General features: G+C 40.1%; 3 protein-coding genes and 2 pseudogenes across 3 annotated transcripts in view; 4 read left to right on the top strand and 1 right to left on the bottom strand.

The window, feature by feature from the left end:
• The window catches only part of LOC147837035 (uncharacterized), a 200,652-nt gene that overhangs the window by 41,606 nt on the left and 136,688 nt on the right, over positions 1-22,358 (top strand). The gene's annotated exons all lie outside the window — the stretch shown is intronic.
• Positions 4,003-5,483, bottom strand: LOC147837039 (uncharacterized). Its single transcript, XM_087240611.1, has 5 exons — positions 5,257-5,483; positions 4,817-4,970; positions 4,483-4,737; positions 4,205-4,399; positions 4,003-4,121 (listed from the first exon to the last, which is right to left on the bottom strand). Exons 3-5 carry the CDS (start codon positions 4,537-4,539, stop codon positions 4,023-4,025), a joined length of 351 nt encoding a protein of 116 aa, XP_087096737.1. The 5' UTR covers positions 4,540-4,737; positions 4,817-4,970; positions 5,257-5,483; the 3' UTR covers positions 4,003-4,022.
• LOC110438158 (uncharacterized) lies at positions 13,303-17,106 on the top strand. The gene is made up of 8 exons (XM_087240608.1): positions 13,303-13,459; positions 13,716-15,092; positions 15,190-15,329; positions 15,457-15,661; positions 15,753-15,857; positions 15,956-16,149; positions 16,226-16,367; positions 16,582-17,106. The coding sequence occupies exons 2-8, from the start codon at positions 14,999-15,001 to the stop codon at positions 16,593-16,595; spliced, it is 894 nt and encodes a 297-aa protein (XP_087096734.1). The 5' UTR covers positions 13,303-13,459; positions 13,716-14,998; the 3' UTR covers positions 16,596-17,106.
• LOC147846255 (uncharacterized) lies at positions 14,144-14,832 on the top strand (annotated as a pseudogene).
• LOC147846254 (uncharacterized) lies at positions 16,598-22,090 on the top strand (annotated as a pseudogene).

Genomic DNA, 22,358 nt, shown 5'->3' with positions numbered 1-22,358 from the left:
TTCACTTGTAACTATTACATTTGTTCATTCGTGTGCTCATGTCGCTCAGAGGAATCACCCCAGCCGATGACGTCCCTCAAGATCACACTCTCGTCAGTCGTACTTATTAACAGAGGTAATTGACTAAAATATGGCAGCTCTTATGCTTGCTCATTCTAAAGCATTTTTGATTAGTCCCCCTTAGATGTTTACCTTTGAGTAAATACATTATTATTTCTAAACAGAGGTCAAGGCCATTATTATACATGAAACAGACAACTGTTCTCTATAATAATTATGGTTTCAAGAGTTCCCACTTAGATATGCTTGGCACTTATAGCAGGTTTGGCATGCTGTCCCGGGAGAGAACCCTGAGCTCGAGATATTTGAGCCCAGGGCTCCCGCCCGGTCTAGAAGCATATCAGGAGAACCGAGATCAGGTAGATCTCGATCGCTCCCCCTTTAGAAGGGGAGAAAAAGGAGGAGATGGGATGGAAGGGGGGATTCTTCCAAAATGAAGATAGTGCAATGGGGAGAAAGTGATCCATTTATACTAAGCTAGGATCATTCTGATTGGATTATTACTGATTACGGATGAGTGGCCAGCGGTGCACAATCATATCACGTGCTCCTCTTGAAATTAGTTTATGAAACTTCACTTAGCTAAGCCCTTGGTTTTCCTTGTACACCTAATTTACAATGATATTACATTCAAACAAGGATCGGGTACCCTGTCTACGTTAGTCGTGCAACACTTTGTTGCCCTGGAGGGAATTAACCCCCTTTCAAGTACACTTGAATCAATATCCAAAGTCAGTCGGACCCCTATTCACCTTATTCTCCGCCGACGAGCGGGTGCTGCCATTTGAATCTTTTTGACTTGATGTTGCAATTTTATATTTTCTTATTATATTATTCTACTTGGTCTGTATAATCATGCAAACATTTGTTTGTAGAGCAAGTAGTTTGACCGTTTTCTGCCATTTATTACTCCTAGTCATTCCTTCCATAGGTGACTGAATCGGAAGTTCTAAGACAATCGCGAAAACAGGAGCACTTCCTCATTTTAAAAATAAGGTCAATACAATTAGTGTGCCCAATGCCCCATCTCAACTGGATTTTAGTCTGTCTACTAGTGCAGAGAATCTATTAGCGCAGAGCACATGAAGTACGAAAACAAGTATACATCTTAATCTACTAAAATGAATAATTACAGAGTAAGCAGAATACGTTCAAACATAACAATTTAATAGTCAGGTAAATGTGTATTACGCCAGTTCATTCATTCATTTTTTGTTTTTCGGCTTAGTCCCTTTATTAATCCGGGGTCGCCACAGCGGAATGAAACACCAACTTATCCAGCACATGCTTAACGCAGCGGATGCCCTTCCAGCTGCAACCCATCTCTGGGAAAAATCCATACAGACTCATTCACACTTATACACCATGGACAATTTACCTAAACAAATTCACCCGTACTGCATGTCTTTGGACTGTGGGGGAAAACGGAGCACCCAGTGGAAACCGAACATGCAAACTCCACAGAGAAACGCCAACTGACCCAGCTAAGGCTCGAACCAGTGATCTTCTTGCTGTGAGGCAACAGCACTATGAAGGTATTTTTGGTGCGAAACTCCCAAGAAGCTATGAAGGTATTTTTGGTGCGAAACTCCCAAGCAGCTGTAAAAGTGTAATTTGTAGTTGTATAAAATAGCCACAAATGTGTATTAGTAAATTTGTACTCGCAGAGCAAATTTGCAATAGTTTATAAGTAAATTTGTACTTGCAAAGCAAATTTGCAAATGTGTAGGTATTTTTTGTTTCCAACTTACACAACGCAACATTTACACCTGCACAAATCCTTCAGTACAGGTGCACAAATCCCATCGGACGAATCACAAATGCAGAAACTCATCCGCTCATGTTCTTTGCTACTATTGTTGCAGTGAATATGGTGCAAAACACATTCACACACCTGCATCCAGAAATGTGGTCACAGACAAAACTTGCACATCTGTAGATTAGAATGGGTATCCACACGAAGAGAGCTGAACGTGTGTAGAATGTTTGATTTATTTTTTTCTAAGCACGAACATATGTATGTTCCTGCAACTGCTTAAATCTGCCACTACGAGTCTTAAGCGCTGTTTTTCACTTGCAAATCTATGTTTCGCTTTCTTGCTCTTCTACACCAAACATCACTGTGACATTTGGTGCAAAAGTGACTTGTGTATCTGCCAACCAAAATGTGGGCTCTCTGAGAAATTCAGCCAATAGGGGATGGGGCGTGACCTCACCGCTCTAGCTCTGCGGAGGCTGAACTTCGAAACCGAAACTCTCTTTGCGAGATTCACCACATCTATACCTGACTTGAGTTTAAAAATGCCTGCTTAATTATTTCATAGTAGGAGAAAACCTTTCTACTCCAGGAAGCCGCAGCATACGGCCTGAAGGAGGAAGAGGACGCGGTCAGTTTGAAATGTGAGATTTAAACCAAAGACAGTTCCTTGTGTTAAATTTTTTAATTTTTTGTTGAGCTACAAAAATTTGTTGAGCTACTGTACAGTGCACTGTAGAATTGCTGAGGGTGTAAAGAGGCTTTAAATTATAATCTATTTTATTTCGCTGTAAATGTTGATTATGTAATGTTACGGTCTCCAGTCAGCACATATAAAGTAACGTTTCAAAAGTAAAAAAGATTATTATCATATGTCTGACAGAAAAATGTGAAGTATTGCAGATCACAAGACTAAACAGATATCTGAGTGAGTGATGTATTTGTGCAGATGTAGAATCTGCTGTCAATTAACTGTTGCCTATACTGTTTAAATTAAATACATGTAATCTTAATAAATGAGAATAAAGGGTCATTTGTTTAATCTGTGCATCACTATAGTTGATCAATTGAGGAATTGTGACCACGTGAGCTTAAAAAAAAACACGTTTTGGCAAGCGAGACTCATTTACAATCTTGATTAAAGTATTCTGTTTTAATAATTTTAAATAATTCAGGCTGCAAAAGATGAAAGAGAAACTAATTCAGCATAGAGCACAGATTTTTGTGCCCATCACGCGTCTGAACGCGCATTACCAAATGCACCTCCCTTTAATATTAGTTTATGCAGTCGTAATTCATACAATAGAAAGTCTTAAAGAACACAAACAGTTAAACAGCACTGTGGGATAATCGGGAGATGTATTGGCCCGCTTAAACATTGTAGCATTTTTCTCCCTGAAATAGCAAATATTAATTAATCTGTTAATGGCGCACAGAAACGGACGTATCACACCGAGGCAGTTTCAGTAAAGTTTGTGCAAAGTGCAATATACACAATTCAAACACCAGTGCAAAGCACTTTGTTGCAGTTTGTGTCAAAAACATCATTATTCCGATATATCCACACATAATCTTGCTTTCGCTTTGCTCTCTCTAAATGTGCGCTCTTCTCTTAACGCGAGCTGCTGTGTGCACCTCATCTGTAAATTTGGAGAGGTTAGTAACTGAACTCATTTCAATATCACTGACTCCATAAAGTTAACCTCCACTCCCCAGCAGCCCTGTCCTGACCTCTTCATGCAGCTCAAAGGACGAGCTGTCCCAGGAGAAGCTTGCTAATAATCAGAGTTGAACCATAGGCCATCTGGCCATTCAAAGCAGTTACAGACCTGTACAGAGTCATCACCTCCTTGTGCTGCAAAAGGGAGGATTTCTCCCCATGAGCTATCAACCAAGGCTGAACCTGGACGCGGGCGTCCCGCGAGACACTTTAAACACACAAGACAGGGATAATTTGTCCCAACTGGCCCGTAGCCAAGGCTGAACCTGGGCACGGGCATCCCGCGGTTCACTTTTAACACACAAGACAGGGATAAGTTGTCCCAACTGGAACGTAGCCAAGGCGGAACCTGGACGCAGCAGGCGTCCAGCTTTGAACTAAGGAGACAGGGCTCATTTGTCCCTACTGAAGCTACTTTTACCACACAGATAGAGGAATAATAAAGACACTGAACACCATATGACCGTTAAGTTGTACAATATTTATTCAGGATGATTCAGAGTCTTCTGTTGGTTTGAGTGGGCGAGCCCCCTGGCTTTTCCCCTTGGCAGGCCACCATGTCAGCGTCCTCCTGCTGGTTCCCTCCTGGAAAAGACACACATAAAGGCCAGTTAGCCAATGCCTCACGTTCTGCTGTCACCATCCACGCCAAAGAGAAACTGATTTACCAGGGGAGACACGGGAGTCTCTGTCCTCTTGCGCCCCTTCCGCGGGGGGCTTTCTGTGCCCGCTGCCTCCCCATCCTCCTCCTCCACCAGGGCCCTTTCAAACAGTCTGCAGCGCTCACGTGCTTGGAGAGGTCGGAGGCGAAGTGCGTAGAACTTATCTGAGGTTGAAGTGTCATGGCACATGAATTGCGCCACCTTCCGGCGAGACAGACAGGCAGAACCTTTTTTAGGATCAAAGCCGCCGGTGGTAGTCACAGGGGCGCCACATGCATACTCACATGGGTTGCGATGGCAGTCCGTACGTCAGTAAAGGTGGGTTTGCCGGGAAGGCCCATACTGATCCACGCAGACTGAAAGTATTTGTTTAGGGTCCGACAAGGACTGGCTCTGGAAGTGAAAAAGAAATAGGTAGCCTGGCTCCCTCCGGGGAGACCAGCCTGCAGCGCCAAGAACCTGCGGAACCAGCTGTATTCCTCCCTGTTTAGAGACAACTCCGCCGCCCCAAAGGCTCTGTTTGTCTTATGCGTGGTGATCTGGCGTCAGAGAACAAGCAGAGAGAAGTGAGTGAGAGCATGCTACTGGTGACCCCCACCTTACTTGCGCCATACTCACGTTAATGAATTAAGCAGACTCGTCCGGGCTTCTGGAGGCCTCTTCAACCTCCTGGATGGTCAAATTCTGGAAGACTCCAGAGATGGAAGTTAGGTAACCAGTCAGAAAGCCATAAAAGCGCGACTGTTGCCTAGTGTTTGGGTTGGACTCCAGGCTATCTGATGAAGGCAGTGAGGTTAGACAAATTAGACCTCCAACGGTTTAATTTTCTCTCTGAGTCACCAGCAGCTCTGGGTAAACCAAGAGCTGCTGGTGACCTATTCTCCAGGTCACCAGCAGCTCTTGGTTCACCCAGCCACGTCTGTCTGCCCCTCTCCCCAGCGAATGGGATTCATTCTGGGGGAAGGGGGGCAGACAGACGTGGCTGGGTGAACCAAGAGCTGCTGGTGCCCCGGAGGAACGAACAGGGGGAAATGTTGACCGGCGGACAGCTTTCTTACCAAGGAGGGCAGGTATCTTCCTTCCAGCGGTCTGGTGACAGCGCAGCAGGCTAGTCTTGGCTATCAGTCTGCTTCCTTCGCCTACTTGGTTCGGACCTCGTGCACAACGACACGCCGGCGTTTGCCGCGAATGAGAGCTCTGACCTCCCTTCGAATCAGTACCAAGGCTGTGCTGGAGAGGCGGCACGTGGGCTAGGGCATCCGCGTCTGGCCCGAGATATATCCAGCTGCAGACCCGCAGAACCACACACGTTTTAGGCACACACAATCTAGGACACACATTCTAGGCAAACCATATATGGGGTGGAGGGGTGGAGTTAGTATAACGTAAAAACATGGCGGAGATGATGACACACGTCGGATAAGATAGATCATATCATTAACTTTATATATAGAAATATTTATAAAGTTAAATTTTTATGTTAAAAATACAGATCGCGGTAAGAAACGTTCATGTCATAATGTAATTTGGAGTTAAAAGGTAACAATATGGCGGAGATTACGAACAGGGTAAGAAAAGTTTATTTAAACGTTAATATTGTTACATGATGTATTATTTTCATAAAGGATATGATTGGTTATGATGTTGCGTTAAAATACCGATTGTGTCATGTCTGTCGTTGCTATTACTGACATTTTGAATTTGACACCTTTTTTCCTGCGGACAGTTTGGGTGTTTTAAATATAGAGGTAAAGTTGGTTTTATATTCACACATTCGTTCATTTAGAAGTCTCTATATTGTTTACCATGTTACTTTGTTCAGAGTCAGTGTTAATGTTGTTTTCAAGCCACACTTACATGCTAATTCCATTCGAATATTCAATGTTGTACTTGGATAGTCATTGGCTGCTAATATGATTTCACTGTTTAGAGTTTGCAAATAACACTTTCAAGAGTTCACACTTAGCTCATGATTTATACATAGCTTGTTTGGCATGCTGTCCCGGGAGAGAGCCCTGAGCTCAAGGGATCCTCGAGCCCAGGGCTCCCCCCCTTTTGCAGGGCGAGTGGAGATTGAGCTCAGGTCTATCTCAAACTCCCCCGCTGCTGAGGCCAAGGCGAACTTCCTGAGAGTAAGACATTATAAAAAAGGTTTAGGCTTGTTTTATCTATAATATAGAGCACATTTGGATGGTGGGAGGAAACCGGGGAACCCGGGGGAAACCCACGCGGACACGGGGAGAACATGCAAACTCCACACAGAAATACCAGATGGCTCGGCGAGGACCCAACACCATTGGTATTCTTGCTGTGAGGCAACAGTGCTAGTCACTGGGCCACCGTGCCGCCCATTCTGGATAAAGGAGGAAGAAGGGGAGGAGGGGGGGTTTCTTCCAGACGAAGATAGTTGTAGAAAGGAAATGAGGATATATATAGTGGTTTGGGATCCTTTGATTGGAGGATCATGATTAGTTAATGTGGACCAGCTGGGTAAATCATGAGCACATGCTTCTCTCGAAATTAGTTTAAAACTAAACTTCACTTCAAGAGTTCACACTTAGCTCATGATTTATACATAGCTTGTTTGGCATGCTGTCCCGGGAGAGAGCCCTGAGCTCAAGGGATCCTCGAGCCCAGGGCTCCCCCCCTTTTGCAGGGCGAGTGGAGATTGAGCTCAGGTCTATCTCAAACTCCCCAAAAAGCCAATGATAAGCGCTCGGGACAGCAGCCGCGTGTTTACACAGGAACTCCCCAAAGTGCAAAGAAAAAGTGCTATATCCGGCTGCTGGATATATATGTGAAGAACTGATAAAAAGTGGGGGAAAAGCTTTCTAGGGAGTGTGTGAAGGGCAGGGTGGGCTTGGTGGCTAAGAAATAACGTTAGGAAGTCTGAGGGAGTCTGAGTGGCTTAGGGGGTGGGTGGAGACTCGTGTGTAAATTGGGGCTTAAATGGGCCCTCTACGGGAGTCAGTGCTTAAGAGAAGGTTTGTGAGATGTAATAATGAAGGGTGTGGAGCTGGCTGTTTAAGAGGAGGGAAGAGATTTGGTAGCGGAAGCATAAAAAGCTGTTGGGGGTAAACAAAGGAGAGAAGCTGGAGGAAACAATGCTATATAAATTACTGTATGGAATAAACAACTGCTATGCAGCAGAAGCACTCAATGTTGGCATGTTGCTAGAAACTGGCAGGGAGAGAGAGAGGGGAAGGAAGCTGGTATTAACACAGATTTAATATATTAACAATAAAATCAAAACATGAAACATTAGGGAAATACTATACATAATAAAATGCAGTAAGCAGCGGAAGCACTTAGCGCTGGCAGAAGAAAAACAGCTGTAATTAATAAAAATATGCTATACAATTAATATGCATAATATGCAAAATAATCAATAAGAAAGATACTAATGCAGCGGGAGCCCACAACGCTGGTAAGGGGAGAGAAAAAGGGGGGTGCTGTTGAAGTAACAAGGTTACTATGCAAAATACAGAACATGAAATGCTAATGAACTACTATGCAGAATAAACATGTCAATGCCGATACTGGTGAATAACTATAAAGAATAAATAAACTGATGCAGCGGAAACACTCGACACTGGCAGGGGAAACTGGAAGGTGAAGGCGATAGGTGAGGCTCTTGCGAGAGCCGAAACTCCTATTGACTCCGGCAGGAGTCAGAGCTTAGGGTGATGTTAATGTGGAGGAAGGAGGTTGGATGGGAGTCAAAAACAATGAGTAAACAGCTGGTAGAAAACAGTAAGGCACTCAATTCTGGCAAGTGGAAAGGGGAGAGCTGCTGGGAGTAATATGGTTATTATCCAGAATACACAATATAATACATGAAATACAAATGGACTACTACGCAGAATGAACACAATGTAGACATTTATCAATAACTATATGGAAAACAAATAAACTGGTGCAGCAGAAGCACTCCACACTGGAATGGGAAAAGAAATGGGCAAGGTGGCTGGAAGTAACAGATATAATAAACAATTTTTATGCAAATGATACAATACAAGATATAACAATAAACCATTATGCAGAATAAATTAATTGGAGCTGCAAAGGTGCTTGATGCTGCAGGGCAGGTAAAAGGGGGGAGAGCAGCTGTAAGAAACACAAATATCCAACGCAAGTACTATACAGAATATACAAATTATGCAATAAGATACTAAGGCAGAGGGAGCATACAACGCTGACAGGGGGGAAAGAAAAAAGGGGAGAGCTGTTGGAGATAACGAGATTACTATGCAAAATACAGAATATGATAACATGTAATGCTAATAAACTAATATACAGATTAAACAAAATGTAGAAACTGATGAATGACAATACAGAATAAATAAAATGATGCAGCATAAGCACTCATTTCTGGCAGTGGAAACAGGAAGGTGAGGGTGATAGGGGAGGCTCTTGCGAGAGCCGAAGCTCGTGTTGACCCCTGTGGGGGTTTGAGCTTTGGGTGATGCTAAGATGGAGCAAAGAGGTTAGTTGAGAGTCAAGGCAAGGAGTTAAGAGATTGGAGGGAACAGCAGAAGCGCTTATCGCTGGCAGGGCATACAGAAAGGAGAGGTTGATAGGTGAGGTTCTTATGAGAGCCACAGCTTGCGTTGACCCCTGCAGGAGTCTGAGCTTAGGGTGATGCAGATAGAGCAAGGAGGTTATGAGAGGGCCAAAGGCAAGGAGTGAAGAGCTAGGAGGAAACAGCGGAAGTACTCAACCCTGGCAGGGATAACAGAAAAGAGAGGGTGAAAGGGGAGGCTCTTGGGAGAGCCGAAACTTGTGTTGACCCCTAGAGGAGTCTGAGCTTTAAGCAGATTGAGCAAGGTGGTAACAAGAGAGCCAAAGGCGAGGGGTAAAGAGCTAGGAGGGAACAGTGGAAGCACTCAACACTGGCAGGAGGAACAGAAAGGAGAGGGTGAAAGGTGAGGCTCTTGCGAGAGCCAAAGCTCGTGTTGACCTTTGCGAGAGTCTGAGCTTGGGTGATGCAGATAGAGCAAGGAGGTTATGAGAGGGCCAAAGGCAAGGAGTGAAGAGCTAGGAGGAAACAGCGGAAGTACTCAACCCTGGCAGGGATAACAGAAAAGAGAGGGTGAAAGGGGAGACTCTTGGGAGAGCCGAAACTTGTATTGACCACTACAGGAGTCTGAGCTTTAAGCAGATTGAGCAAGGTGGTAACAAGAGAGCCAAAGGCGAGGGGTAAAGAGCTAGGAGGGAACAGTGGAAGCACTCAACACTGGCAGGAGGAACAGAAAGGAGAGGGTGAAAGGTGAGGCTCTTGCGAGAGCCGAAGCTCGTGTTGACCCTTGCGAGAGTCTGAGCTTGGGTGATGCAGATGGAGCAAGGAGGTTACCAGAGAGCCAAAGGCAAGGGGTAAAGAGCTAGGAGGGAACAGCGGAATTACTCAACGCTGGCAGGGGGAACAGAAAGGAGAGGGTGATAGGGTAGGCTCTTGTCAGAGCCAAAGCTCATGTTGACCCCTGCGAAATCTGAGCTTAGGGTGATGCTGATGTAGCAAGGAGATTACATGAGAGTCAAAGGCAGGGAGTAAAGAACTAGGAGGAAACAGCAGAGGAACTCAATGCTGGCAGGGGGAACAGAAAGAGGGTCATGTTAAGCTCTGCGAGAGCTGAAGCTCATATTTACTCCAACGGGAGTCTGAGCCGTGAGGGGGTTTGCTAGGGATGGACAGATAGATGGCTTTGGCTTGAGAATAAAGGGGTGGCCAAGATTGGGCTGAGAGGTTTGAAAGAAACAACTTGGGTTCTTTGAGATGAAAAGACTGAGGCGAATGTAGGATTTGAAAGGCTTCAGAGAACCAATGACCAAGGGTCTGGATCTGGTGCTGGGAAAGCCTTTTAATAATGCCAATTCTGAATGAATGGCTGGAGATTGGTTCGGGAGGAAATCCTGAGAGGTGGACAACTTTGAGGTGTTTCTGGAACCAGAGATGTGATACTGGACGATTAGCGTCATCAGTAAAAAGGGGGGCTAGGGGGTTTGTTTCTTATAATCCTCGAGTGTAGGTATACTAGAGAGTTTGGACTGGGTGGGTGAGGGCAGGAATGTTGAAGATGTAAATGAAATGTTCTTTGTCAATAGATCTATCTTACTTTGCAGGACGAGGAAACCCTTTCTTTCCTCATCACACAAAATTAGATCTGCTATGGTGGGTTGGAGTGAGGGTTTAAATGTTACATGCTGTGATGTGTGACTGAAGGGTCTGAAGGTTACTACTTTAATGGTAAGTGATATGGAGTTTGGTGGAGGTTATAATGGGGGTGGCTTAAGGTAATGTCATTTGTGGAAAGGGATGGACAGGCGTTGAGTTGGGGTCCACTTCTGTAGCCAGTGACCAAAGTTTCTGGAAAGAAAATGAGAGAGAGTCAGTGATTTGGTTTTGCAACCTGGCACGTATTATGCAGACATGATAAATTGACTAATGTCAAATAAGACATCTTAAAAGTAGCATTAAAGCTTAGAGAGTAGGAACGCCTTTGTCTATGCATTATATTGTTTCTTCCTCAACACAATAAATGAGAATCCTAGAGGTGGACCATTCGTCTCCCCATAGTATGGCGGCAGCGACTATTGGGTACAGGTTGAAGAAAGCTGATGAACAATGGTTTCTAGAGTGGAAATAGATTGAGGGGGCCATGTGGTGGCAACCAGTGGCCTCTGAGTACCCTTGGAACCCAACTGATGGGGTAGCACCAGTAAATAGACAAATATCTAATGGGGTGCGAACAATCTCTGCAGAAGAAGGAACAGCCGTTCCATAGCTTAAGGAAGCAATCCATAAGCGGAGTTCATTGTGGGTGGGTTTTGAGAGAGAAATTGTGCCTTTTAAATCGTGACTTGTGGTAGGGAGCTGGAGTAGGCAAGTTTGAGGTAAATTTGCACTGTGAATTTTAGGTGGCCGAGGATAGATAACAGTATGTGTTTAATTCAAGTCTCTTTCTTATAATACAAGATAAAGAGAAATTATTCAGCCAATTTTCTCTTTAGGAAGAGAAGCTTGGAATTTGAGCAAATCGAAGTTGATGCCTAGAAATTCGATAAATGTATTGGGTCCAGCCTTCTGCGAGCAGAATACCTAGTTTGGCGAAAACCTTTTGGTGATCTCTAGGTGTTTGGCTGGAGGCAATGTGGGGGGGTGATTAGAATATCATCTAAAGTTGGATAAGGTGGGGGATTCTGCGATTGTTAGAAAGAAGCCAGTGATGGAGAATTTGCAAGTTGCACTGCTTATGGGACAAATGCGTGAAACCTTGAGTGGTGGGGCAGAGAATGGTCAAACATAAAGTGGTTGTCGATCTCTTTTTAAATAAGATGATCCACAATTTCTGGTTCAATCAGCAAAAGCTGACTGAATATTAGGATAGGAAGGGAGAGCTGAGGTGCCCGGGTGGAATCCATAGGTTAGACCTGAAATGAGAAAATCAGAAAAATTAGTGGTGAGAACGCAGTTCTCTAGCGAGGTGAGGAATCGACAGACAGATAGTGTTTTAAATGTTTTGGTAGACGTTCATTCCCCCCCAGGATAGTGGAGGGCCAAGGATATTGAGCATGGCTTGGCTGGTGATCTTAAAAAATACCTCTTTAAAGTGGAGTAGGTGAAGTGATAAGTTTAAATTCCTGTGACATATTACGATCGGACTTCTATGATCGATGGATGCTTATTGTCATTAGGTGGGTAATTTTATTTTAGAAGTTAAATAGCTATTGGAAGTGGCAGGGTTTGTTTATTTATATGCACGTTTATTTATTTATGTTAGTTATTTGTTTAATTTATTTATTTATTTAACTTCTAAAATGATGTTGTCATTTAATTTGCACTTGAACAATACTTATTAAACTGTGTCAATTAAATGTTTACTATGGGCTTTACTTTAATCTGATTGATTAAATAACATTACATTTGGAATCTTAACATGAATGAAATCAGAAGCATAATTGGCCCAATTCATTCACAAGGTCTTTGCAGCCAAGTCTGTTCATAACTATCGAAAGAGAGGGCGGGACCATCTCATGTTCTGACAGCTTGGATGGTGACACTTCTCTTTTCAGCTATTGGCTCAATGAAGTGTCAATCAAAAGGTCGGCAGCCATTTTGTTAGACCATAATACAAGTGTTTTTGTCTGAAAGATACTACTTTACTGAAAGCACTCCAGCAACAAGTTTGGATGACAGCAGTGTATCCATGTATGTTTATAAACATGTAAACATGTTGTGGACTAAAGTTTTATGGATTGGATTGCTTTGATCCTTGCAGTCAAATCAGCCAGGCTGTTAAAATGTTATGGACCTGTGAACAGACAGCAAGCTTGAAAGGTGGGTTTATTTGGTTTGTTATAATCTCTGCTTGTTTACAGATTATAGGAGGACGTTGTCCATAGTGTTTGTGTCTTTAAAATGGTTTAAATTATTTTTTATTTATGAGAGTCTTGCTTTTCTAAAGACATAAGAAATATTTAGTCTTTTGGAGAGTAGTTTCTCCTTAAAGAGAGAAGTTTCCCCTTAAAGCATACTACGTTACCACAGGTGGACCGCGAAGAGCGGTGAGAGTTTGGCTTCATTGCAGTGGCTGAAGTCTCAGGGAGAGCAGGGCTCTGGTTGCAGTTGTAGATATTGTTGGTTATTTCCATATTGATGGGCTAAAAAGTGCAATGCTGTAAAAGCTTTTAGAGCTAAAGCTTTTTAGAAGCAGGAAGCTTTCTTCCAGACGAAGATAGTTGTAGAAAGGAAATGAGGATATATATAGTGGTTTGGGATCCTTTGATTGGAGGATCATGATTAGTTAATGTGGACCAGCTGGGTAAATCATGAGCACATGCTTCTCTCGAAATTAGTTTAAAACTAAACTTCACTTTATGAATTTATATTATTAAGGGGAAAGTCTGAATGTGTGAATATAAAACCAACTTTACCTCTATGTTTTAAATTGTTAATAAATTATTTAGGATAAAGCTATTATATGTTTTTAAGAATTTTAACACTTAGACATATTTTATATTTTAACACTGGTAGAATTATTGTTTATGGGATTATTGTAAAACATGGTTTCAAATGCTTATTTTTTCATGTCTTGTAGACACACATTACAGTTCAGAAGGACAAAGACTTACCTCAGCTCCATAAGGGCCAAACTTGCTGTGACCTTTATCATTGCCCTTTCTACTTGGAATTTAAGCCAACCACACGGGTCAAATTAGATCTGCATCTTCAGAGCCATTTCAGGAAAGCAGTTAGACATGAAGGTATGAATATCTAAAGTTATTAGTTCACCTGGCAAATAGTTACTTTTATTCATCTAGTAACCTGCGCAGGCTTCTCCCAAAAAATAATAATAAGATGATGTACAAGAGGCATCATTGCATAATCATCATTGTTTATTTATCTTTAAACAAAAAGCCATCACCCTGATCTCTTTGGCTGTATACATACATACATACATACAGCCCAGTATTTATTGTAGTATGGTGCATTACTAATGTAATGATATATTTATTTCAGGCTTCACTATGCACAGATGTGGACTGGGATGCAGACCTGGACTCCATTTTCATACTACTGTCTACTGTGAAATTACAGTTTTAAAAAGAAGGGATTTTGAACATCATTTACAACTTTGCAAAAATAAATCGCTTCACACTTCAGACAAAAAAAAAGTTAAGGACACTTCAGTAAGTGTAAAAGTGACCATACCGGCTACGAAAAAAGCTCCATCACCAACATGCGAAACAGTGATCAAATCTGCAGTGAGCGAAACTCCAATAGAGTCAAGTGTAACAGTGAACATGATGGAAGTCGGAGAAAGAGAAACCCTGTTACATACAAACGAGACTGTGACCATACCGGCAGCCTTACCAAATAATATGTCCTCAGGCAGGGTCCGTGTAAGGCCTGTTGTTAAAAGAAAATGCCCTGTTTGCGGATTTCTTATGAATAGAAAAAACTTAAAGAAACATATTGACCGGAAACACACAGAACAACCAATGCAGGATATTACCGCTGAGTTCCATCTTACAAGCCAGTGTGTAGATTAGACCAATGGTATAATTGCTGTTCTTAAAACTACTAAAGGACAGAGTATTACAATTCACGTTCAATTAAAAACAAAGGGAGAAGAACATAAGGTTCGCTGTGAAGATAGTGAATGTCAGGTCAACATGGAAGTTGCACAAAAAAGTGGGCTCTTCTCTTATCAATGTAAACACATACGATCTGTAATGTACTGCACGTCCTCTGCAGAACCACTCACTTTAAAGCAGGAAGTTCTAACAGAAATGGTGAAAGCAAAGTGGTTTGGTAGCGAAAAGAGAAAAATATGCCTTACTCGGCAACAGCTTGCTGACAGCCACTGTGTGCCACTCTCTGTGCAAACTTCAATTGGCATACCACAAACAAAAAAAATAATTTCTTTGTTTGAACCCAATGCGTCTTATTATAGCCAGTTGGGACGTGTAATGGTTGTGTATAATACAAAGTTAAACACATAGCACTGCCCATGTGCAAAATCTAAACAATCATGTGCCCATAAACACATTGCAAAGTGGCACCTGTTTCAAACTGGTCGTGAGCTGTTTAGCACAGAACTTTCACCAAACAGGCCACATCTCCAATCAGATGAAGACGACTTTGAAAATGAGAGGCCTGTGTATCCACCAAAAGGTCTGAAACTAAAGAACATAGTGTCCTACATTTTTGAAAACAAAAAGATACCTCCTGTTCTGCCAGATGATGTTAGGGTACCATCAACAAAAACCTACCCAAGACACCCCTGTCCTTCTGAAACAATGTGTCAGAGATGTCCAGGAGTTGTCGCCCTCAGTGAACCAATTTTAATTACAAGGAGGGCTAAAATTCTTTCAAACTGGGACATAATTGAAGGTATGCTGGGTTTATTGTAATGTTTATTGTGTGTGCATTAATAAGCTATGTTGTCTTATAGTTTATGTATTATTATTATTATTTTTTTACATTTTAGATGTTGCCACTTACAGTAAGCAGTGCCCGCTGTGTGGTATGCTTTACCGCTATCAGGAATGGAAGGATGGTTTGCATAATTTTAATGATCACATCATCCTTGATCTTCCCTTATGTCTGACTTTAAGAAGCCTTCTTCAGGTAATTTTACACTTGATATGACTGTATGTGATGTTATAAAGACCATTGTTTAGGTAGTTATTAGTTTTATGTAGTTATGTAGCATGTTTTTATATTTTTTAACACTTAACACAATGTTGTTTTTCAGGTGCACACTGCAGTTAGCAGAGCAGTTGCTTTTTCACAAGACTTGACTGGTAAAAAGTTTCCACCTGCAGATACGGTACTACATGGATATTTACATTTTGAAGCCCTCACAGAACACGAGTACAAGTACTCATGTGTTACCTGCGGTGATTACCCCCCTGTTGTTATTATGGATTTGCATAAAAAGGGTATTTTCCAGTTTTCTGGTATGTTCATTGAAAACAGATTACATTAACTACATTTTAAATGTTTTGTTATTTTGTTTTGGTGTGTTATTGTGGAAAATGCTTTTTACAGTAAGCGACATAGAAGAACCTCCAGAGAGCTTTAAAGGGAAGGTTAATCTAGAAACATTCTGGGAGGCTTTGTCCAAAGAGATGACATGTCGTGGATTTGTTACAAGTATGTGCAAACATACAGCTTTAAATACACTATGTTACAGAAAAAAGCAAAAATAAAGCAAAATAATGCAACACCTGTTAATAATTCTGCTGTTTTAGGTGGTACAAATAATCCATTTGCAGTTCCACCTACGTATCACTTCTGGTCTCCGTGGATTGGCAAGAACACACGTCATTCAGACATTGTGCTGAATACAGAGTTTGAAAAACGTCATTCTTCAAAGTTTTCATCTGAGATCTCTGAAATTACAGTCACAGAGGAGAGGCTCAAGGAAGAACTTCGCAAACAAAAGGTTGGTTAAATTGCACCTTTATTTGGCCAATTTTTTTTACAATGTATGCTGTACACAGTAATTATTCTTTTTATAGGTAAGTGTCATTAGGAGGTTGTGCAAAGAATGTGGATTAGACTTCACCAGATCTCGAAATGACCTCCTACTCAGATTGTCTGAAGAAATGAAATCTAGGCAGACCTATGATAAAGTCTTTGAGAAAATCTGGGGAGCCTCTGGTGAGCTTCTAATACGTGATATTTTATACTTCAATATTTACTTTTTTTCATTAGAATGGGTATATATATATATGTGTGTGTGTGTGTGTGTGTGTGTGTGTGTGTGTGTGTATGTATGTATATGTGTGTGTGTGTGTGAGTGTATATATGTGTGTGTGTGTATATAAAATTTAGAATCTATTTTGAGTCCTACTTTTTGTATTCTTGTATTAAGAGGATGGGGAGTGATCATGTGCCCATGTGGGATAGTCTACAGTCTAAAGTGCAATCTTCGAGCTGAGAGACCTCGGGATTTTGCTGATTTGCTATTATCATGGAAGCACATCCCCAATGTAATAATTTATGACACACACTAATTTAAGAGTACCAGAAAATATTCCCATTCATCCATACGAAACGGAACCCACTGAAGAGAACATAAAATTGGCAAAATCTGGGAAACTGAAAGTGTCTTTGCCCTGGCTAGAGGAAAAACTGAAAATAAGAGACCCCCATGGACACCCTGTAACAGGCTCTTCTGATCATTATGTATTGTCTGATCGTTTTCATGAAAGTAACTCCAAAGACAGCAGAGATGTTTTGAGGAAGATCACTATAGTGCCTCAACTAGCTGGCAAAATAAATAGCCAGGTTGCAGAACAACTTTTCTCAAAGATGAGAAAAAACAACTATTTTTTGAACATGTCTTGGCCTTCTACTCATTTGTTTCAAATGAGATCCATAATTCACCACTACAATGAAAAAAAGAACAATGAAGAGATGACCAAATTAAGGAAGACTTTTGGATCTAGGATGATGGCGAATATGCCTGGACAAGCTGTGCTGGGTAAGATTAAAACGCCTTATAAAATCTTTAACATTTTTACAATTGGTGGAACAGCATTGGCCACCAAAATATATGTGTTTTTAAGTTTTATAATTTTATTATTGTACTAGAAAACATGAACATCTTGCATGGGGAAACTACAGGAACTGAGTTGGAGGACACAGGCCTTACATCTGTAACTGTCCCAATCAGTAGTAAGTCTTCTTTTTATACACACACACTATATATATATATATATATATATATATATATATATATATATATATATATATATATATATATATATATATATATAAAATAAGCTATATATTTTTTTCCTCAATAATCTACAGAACAAACCATCATTACACAATGACTTGCCCAATTACCCTAACCTGCCTAGTTACCCTAATTAACCTAGTTAAGCCTTTAAATGTCACTTTAAGCCGTATAGAAATGTCTTGAATGTATAGAAATGTCTTGAAAAATCTAGTCAAATATTTTGTACTGTCATCATGGAAAAGATAAAATAAACCAGTTGTTAGAAATGAGTTATTAAAACTATTATGATTAGAAATGTGTTTAAAAAAATCTGCTCTGCGTTAAACAGAAATTGGGAAAAAAAATAAACAGAGGGGCGAATAATTCAGGGAATAATTCTGACTTCAACTGTATATGTGTGTGTGTGTGTGTGTGTGTGTATATGTATATCCTGAAATAAACTTTATAAGCCGTTTAATCAGTTATTCACATTGTAAGCTAAATATTTCATTGTATGTTAAAAGATAACATTAACATCTCCACTGAGGACACCACAGAAGTTGAGATGGAGGCAACAAGCCTTACATCTGTGACTGTCCCAACCAGTAAGTTTTTATATATCTGGTAACTGATTATTTATTGTGAAATACACTTTATAAGCTGTATTACTTAATTGTCTATATTTATCATTTTTATTACAGAAGAAAATGAAATGGTGTGTGACATCAAACACTTGTCTGCAAATAGAGTCTGCTGGGATTGTCCTCAAAGTAATAGGCAATCAAAAATGGTACGTTTGAGTGTTTCAATTTTGTTTGGTTTAATGTCTGAAAAACACTAAATGTGTTTCAACAATCAAACTAAATATTTTGTGTTCTATCTGTTTTTAAGCTTGACTGGGCTTTGAAAACAGTGAACCCAGATGAGACAATTGCTGAGGTTGGCAACATTGTCCTTAAAAGGAAAGACTTCTGGACACTGGGTCTCAATGAGCAGTTGGAAGCAACAGTGAGTAAATATTAACATTTGAAATGCATATCATTAACTGTTTAACTTTAACAGATTTCTTTAAAACATTGGTAGATTGCAAACAGCTGCCTTAAGGTGGTTGCATTGATGGCAAAAGAACAGGTACAGTAAGTCTTAAATGGGCTTCTCTGAAGTAGCTTAAACCACAATTGTGTTACTTGTATACACTTGTGTAATGATGTCATTGTAGGGAATGGATATCTGGACAGCAGATGCATACGTGTTGGCTACCTGGTTACCTCCAAATAATTTGGACCCTTCACTGTCTTTTCCAGTAATCTCATTCATAGTTCTAAAAATGTAATTAGTAACTAATTAAATAAAAAAAAAACTATGTACTCATTATTATTTATTTTTTGTTTGTTGCTGTTGCAATTATCTATAGGATGACATTGCATTAAAAGATTCAATTGTCTTTCCTGCTTGGATGCCAGAGTTCATACAAGGTTTGCGTTCAAAACGTTTCCTTAATAGTTATTTGAATGTTTGCATGATGTTCTGAATTTGCATGTGTTACTGTGTCCCAGTTACTGTGGGCTACTGTTTTTGTAGCTTAAATACTTGTTCATGAATATTCCTGTTTGTTCTTCTGTATTTCTTTTAGTAAGATGACAGCTGAAATTGTGCCAGGAACATGGATGCTACTGAAAAACAAGGTTAGATTTGTAATTTGTAAAAAACAGAAATGTGCGCACATCTAGAAAAATCTTGAAGGCAGGTGCACGATCAAAAAACAAACATAAGTGGCAAAAGATTCAAAGTAAATCGGCACACTGCCACTTTAGCTCTCAAAAAATTTTATTTAGTCAAAATTACAAAAACACTACGTTTCGACCGACATGGTCTTCATCAGGTAAAGCGTTGCAAATGGAAGTCCTCCAGAAATAGACAAACAGCTCTACACAGCACCTGCAGTCAATTATCACAATCAGCTAACAAGCCGGTAAACAGGAACATTTGCATACAATAATATACATCTTAAACAATGTGAAAAACATGAATACAAACAGACATTTAAAATACAAATACAAATCCAACATTACTGGTGACCTTAGATGTGGAATCGTTATATACTAACATTCCACATGATGGCGGTATACAAGCTATTGATTTTTTTCTACGCGAGTTTTTAAGTGATAAGAAACCTACTATCGAATGTCTTAAAGAATTAACTAAATTAGTGCTTACAAAAAACTATTTCATGTACAAAGATGACTATTTTCTACAAATTAAAGGTACTGCAATGGGAAGCACTATGGCTCCTAATTATGCGAATTTGTATATGGGCTTTTTTGAACATGAATATGTGTTTAATCCAACGGTTAATTCATATTTGTCTAATATTCTTCTGTGGCGGCGATATATTGATGATATTTTCATGATTTGGTGTGGCTCAGAAAGTGATTTGCTTGTTTTTCAGCAATTTTTAAACCACACTAGTGAACATCTTAAATTTACTATTGAGTTCAACCCCTCACAAGTGAGTTTTTTAGACTTGCTGATAATAAAAGATGGGAGTAAATTGGTGACAGATTTATATAGAAAGCCTACTGATAAAAATACATTTTTACATGGTCTGAGTTTCCATCCCACTAAATTAAAGAAAAGCTTGCCAATTAGTCAGTTTAAAAGAATTTGACGGATCTGTACTAATACGGAAACTTTTGAAAAACAACGTAAGGAATTATGTCAACGTTTTTATGATAGAGGTTATTCTACAAAATGGATTAAGGAAGCTGCGGCTCGTTTCGAAAATATAGATCAAAAAGAAGCCTTGGTTCGAAAAACACTAAAACCTACTAACACACGGATTTCTTGTATTATTCAATATTCGGCTTTAAGTAATGAGTTTGCAAATATAGTACGAAGACATTGGCGTATATTAAATTCAGACCCTGTTATGAGACACTGTTGTAAAGATCCTCCACGAATTGTTTTTAAACGAGCTCCTAATGTGCGACAAATGATAGTGAGAGCAGATCAAGGTTCCGATCGGTCGGATAATCCTTTCTCAGTCCCTGAAGGTAACTATAGATGTGGTCAATGCGCACAGTGTAATTTTACAACCAAATGTCAGTTTTTTAGTCATCCACATTCAGGTAAGCAATTAAAGATTAAAGGTGTGATTTCATGCAACACAAAAAATGTGATCTATATGATTAAATGTCCTTGTGGTTTAGCCTATATAGGTAAAACAAGACGGTGTTTAAAAACACGAATTGCTGAACACAGAAGTAATATACGATTAAACGATCAACGAAATCCTATCGCAGTTCATTTTAATGCATTGAAACATAACCTTGCGACTTTGCGATATATTGGCATTGAACAAGTGAAGGTGCCGAGAAGGGGTGGCGATGTTGACAGACTTTTATTACAGAGGGAAGCGTTTTACATTTACACACTAAACACTTTATCCCCGAGAGGTTTGAATTTAGATTTTGATTTAAAATCTTTTTTGTAAGTGTTTTTGCATTCTATATTGTTGTATACTTTTCCCAGAGATGGGTTGCGGCTGGAAGGGCATCCGCTGCGTAGAGACTTGCTGGATTAGTTGGCGGTTCATTCTGTTGTGGCGACCCCGGATTGGTAAAGGGACTAAGCTGACAAGAAAATGAATGAATGAATTGTTGTATACTAAATATGTACATAATGTTTTTTGCCCCTAGGTCTACTGGCTTTGTTTGAGTGATGTGATTTTGTGCAGGTGTGATATGCTATATCTATCTAGCCTATAGAATACTGTCTCCAAGGAATTCTATAGTGAGAATTTGTATTTGTATTTTAAATGTCTGTTTGTAATTGTATTCATGTTTTTCACATTGTTTAAGATGTATATTATTGTATGCAAATGTTCCTGTTTACCGGCTTGTTAGCTGATTGTGATAATTGACTGCAGGTGCTGTGTAGAGCTGTTTGTCTATTTCTGGAGGACTTCCATTTGCAACGCTTTACCTGATGAAGACCATGTCGGTCGAAACGTAGTGTTTTTGTAATTTTGACTAAATAAAATTTTTTGAGAGCTAAAGTGGCAGTGTGCCGATTTACTTTGAATCTTTTGCCAGATTTGTAATTTGAACATATTTCAATCTCTCACTCTTAACTTAAATCTTTTTCATTTTATTAAGGATGTGCCCCAGCAACTTGGCGGCGTGGACTTTGGAGTCTTCATGTTGATGGTAAGTCAATATCATTTTTTTTCTATAAATAAACTAATGCATTATTCCTATAATTGCTACCAGATTGGCATTGTTTTGTTTCATCTGTCATTGTTATTTTTTATCTTTCAAACTCATTTTGTTGCAGTATGCTCTATATGTTGTTTTGGGAGCCCCCTTTGACTTCACATCGGTAAGTTATGTGGAGCACAAATACTGTAATTGGATTGCATGCTATTTAGAAGATTTCTTGGTATTTCTGTCTTTAAGCATGATTTTTTCAAAAATCAGAAGATGGTGGGCAATGGTTCTCTTGGAGAATTTTGGAACTTTCCCAGAAAGGTATTTGTTTATTTCCCTACAATTTATGCCACATTGCACCCTATCCTATTGTGCATGTGCGTGTGTTACAGGACCGAAAACCTCCAGAGGACACTATTGGTACATGGGGCTACATCCAACAGCAGTGAGGTATTTATCAGTGTAAATGTGAATTTTGTAATGTTTATAAAAATTTTTAAATATTAGTAAAATTGTACTCCTTGTTATTTTCTAACTAAGGAGCTTCCTATGATCAGAGACATGAAAGTGGCAGAACAGTGGATACATGCCAATCGAGACATGTTCAAGGGCGCTGTGGAAGAGCCACTTTTCCTCCAAATGGAAGAGGAAGACAGGGAAAAGGCTCTCCAAAACCTCTTCAACATGGCAGACAGAAGCCCATTCACATTTTGTTTT

The sequence above is a fragment of the Danio rerio genome, chromosome 2 (genome assembly GCF_052040795.2).
Source record: "Danio rerio strain M-AB ecotype USA chromosome 2, GRCz13ab, whole genome shotgun sequence".
NCBI classification, from domain to species: domain Eukaryota; kingdom Metazoa; phylum Chordata; class Actinopteri; order Cypriniformes; family Danionidae; genus Danio; species Danio rerio.
This window is presented reverse-complemented; position numbering and strand designations above follow the sequence as displayed.

Bases quoted from the DNA above. Each gene is read 5' to 3' on its own strand.
- LOC147837039 (XM_087240611.1), bottom strand. From the start codon at position 4,539: ATGGGCCTTCCCGGCAAACCCACCTTTACTGACGTACGGACTGCCATC. The intron at 4,400-4,482 runs GTGAGTATGCAT...TCTCGCCGGAAG, and splicing joins GGACTGCCATCGCAACCCAT to GTGGCGCAATTCATGTGCCA. The intron at 4,122-4,204 runs GTAAATCAGTTT...TGTCTTTTCCAG, and splicing joins AGACTCCCGTGTCTCCCCTG to GAGGGAACCAGCAGGAGGAC.
- LOC110438158 (XM_087240608.1), top strand. From the start codon at position 14,999: ATGTGTCAGAGATGTCCAGGAGTTGTCGCCCTCAGTGAACCAATTTTA. The intron at 15,662-15,752 runs GTATGTTCATTG...TGCTTTTTACAG, and splicing joins GGGTATTTTCCAGTTTTCTG to TAAGCGACATAGAAGAACCT. The intron at 15,858-15,955 runs GTATGTGCAAAC...CTGCTGTTTTAG, and splicing joins ATGTCGTGGATTTGTTACAA to GTGGTACAAATAATCCATTT.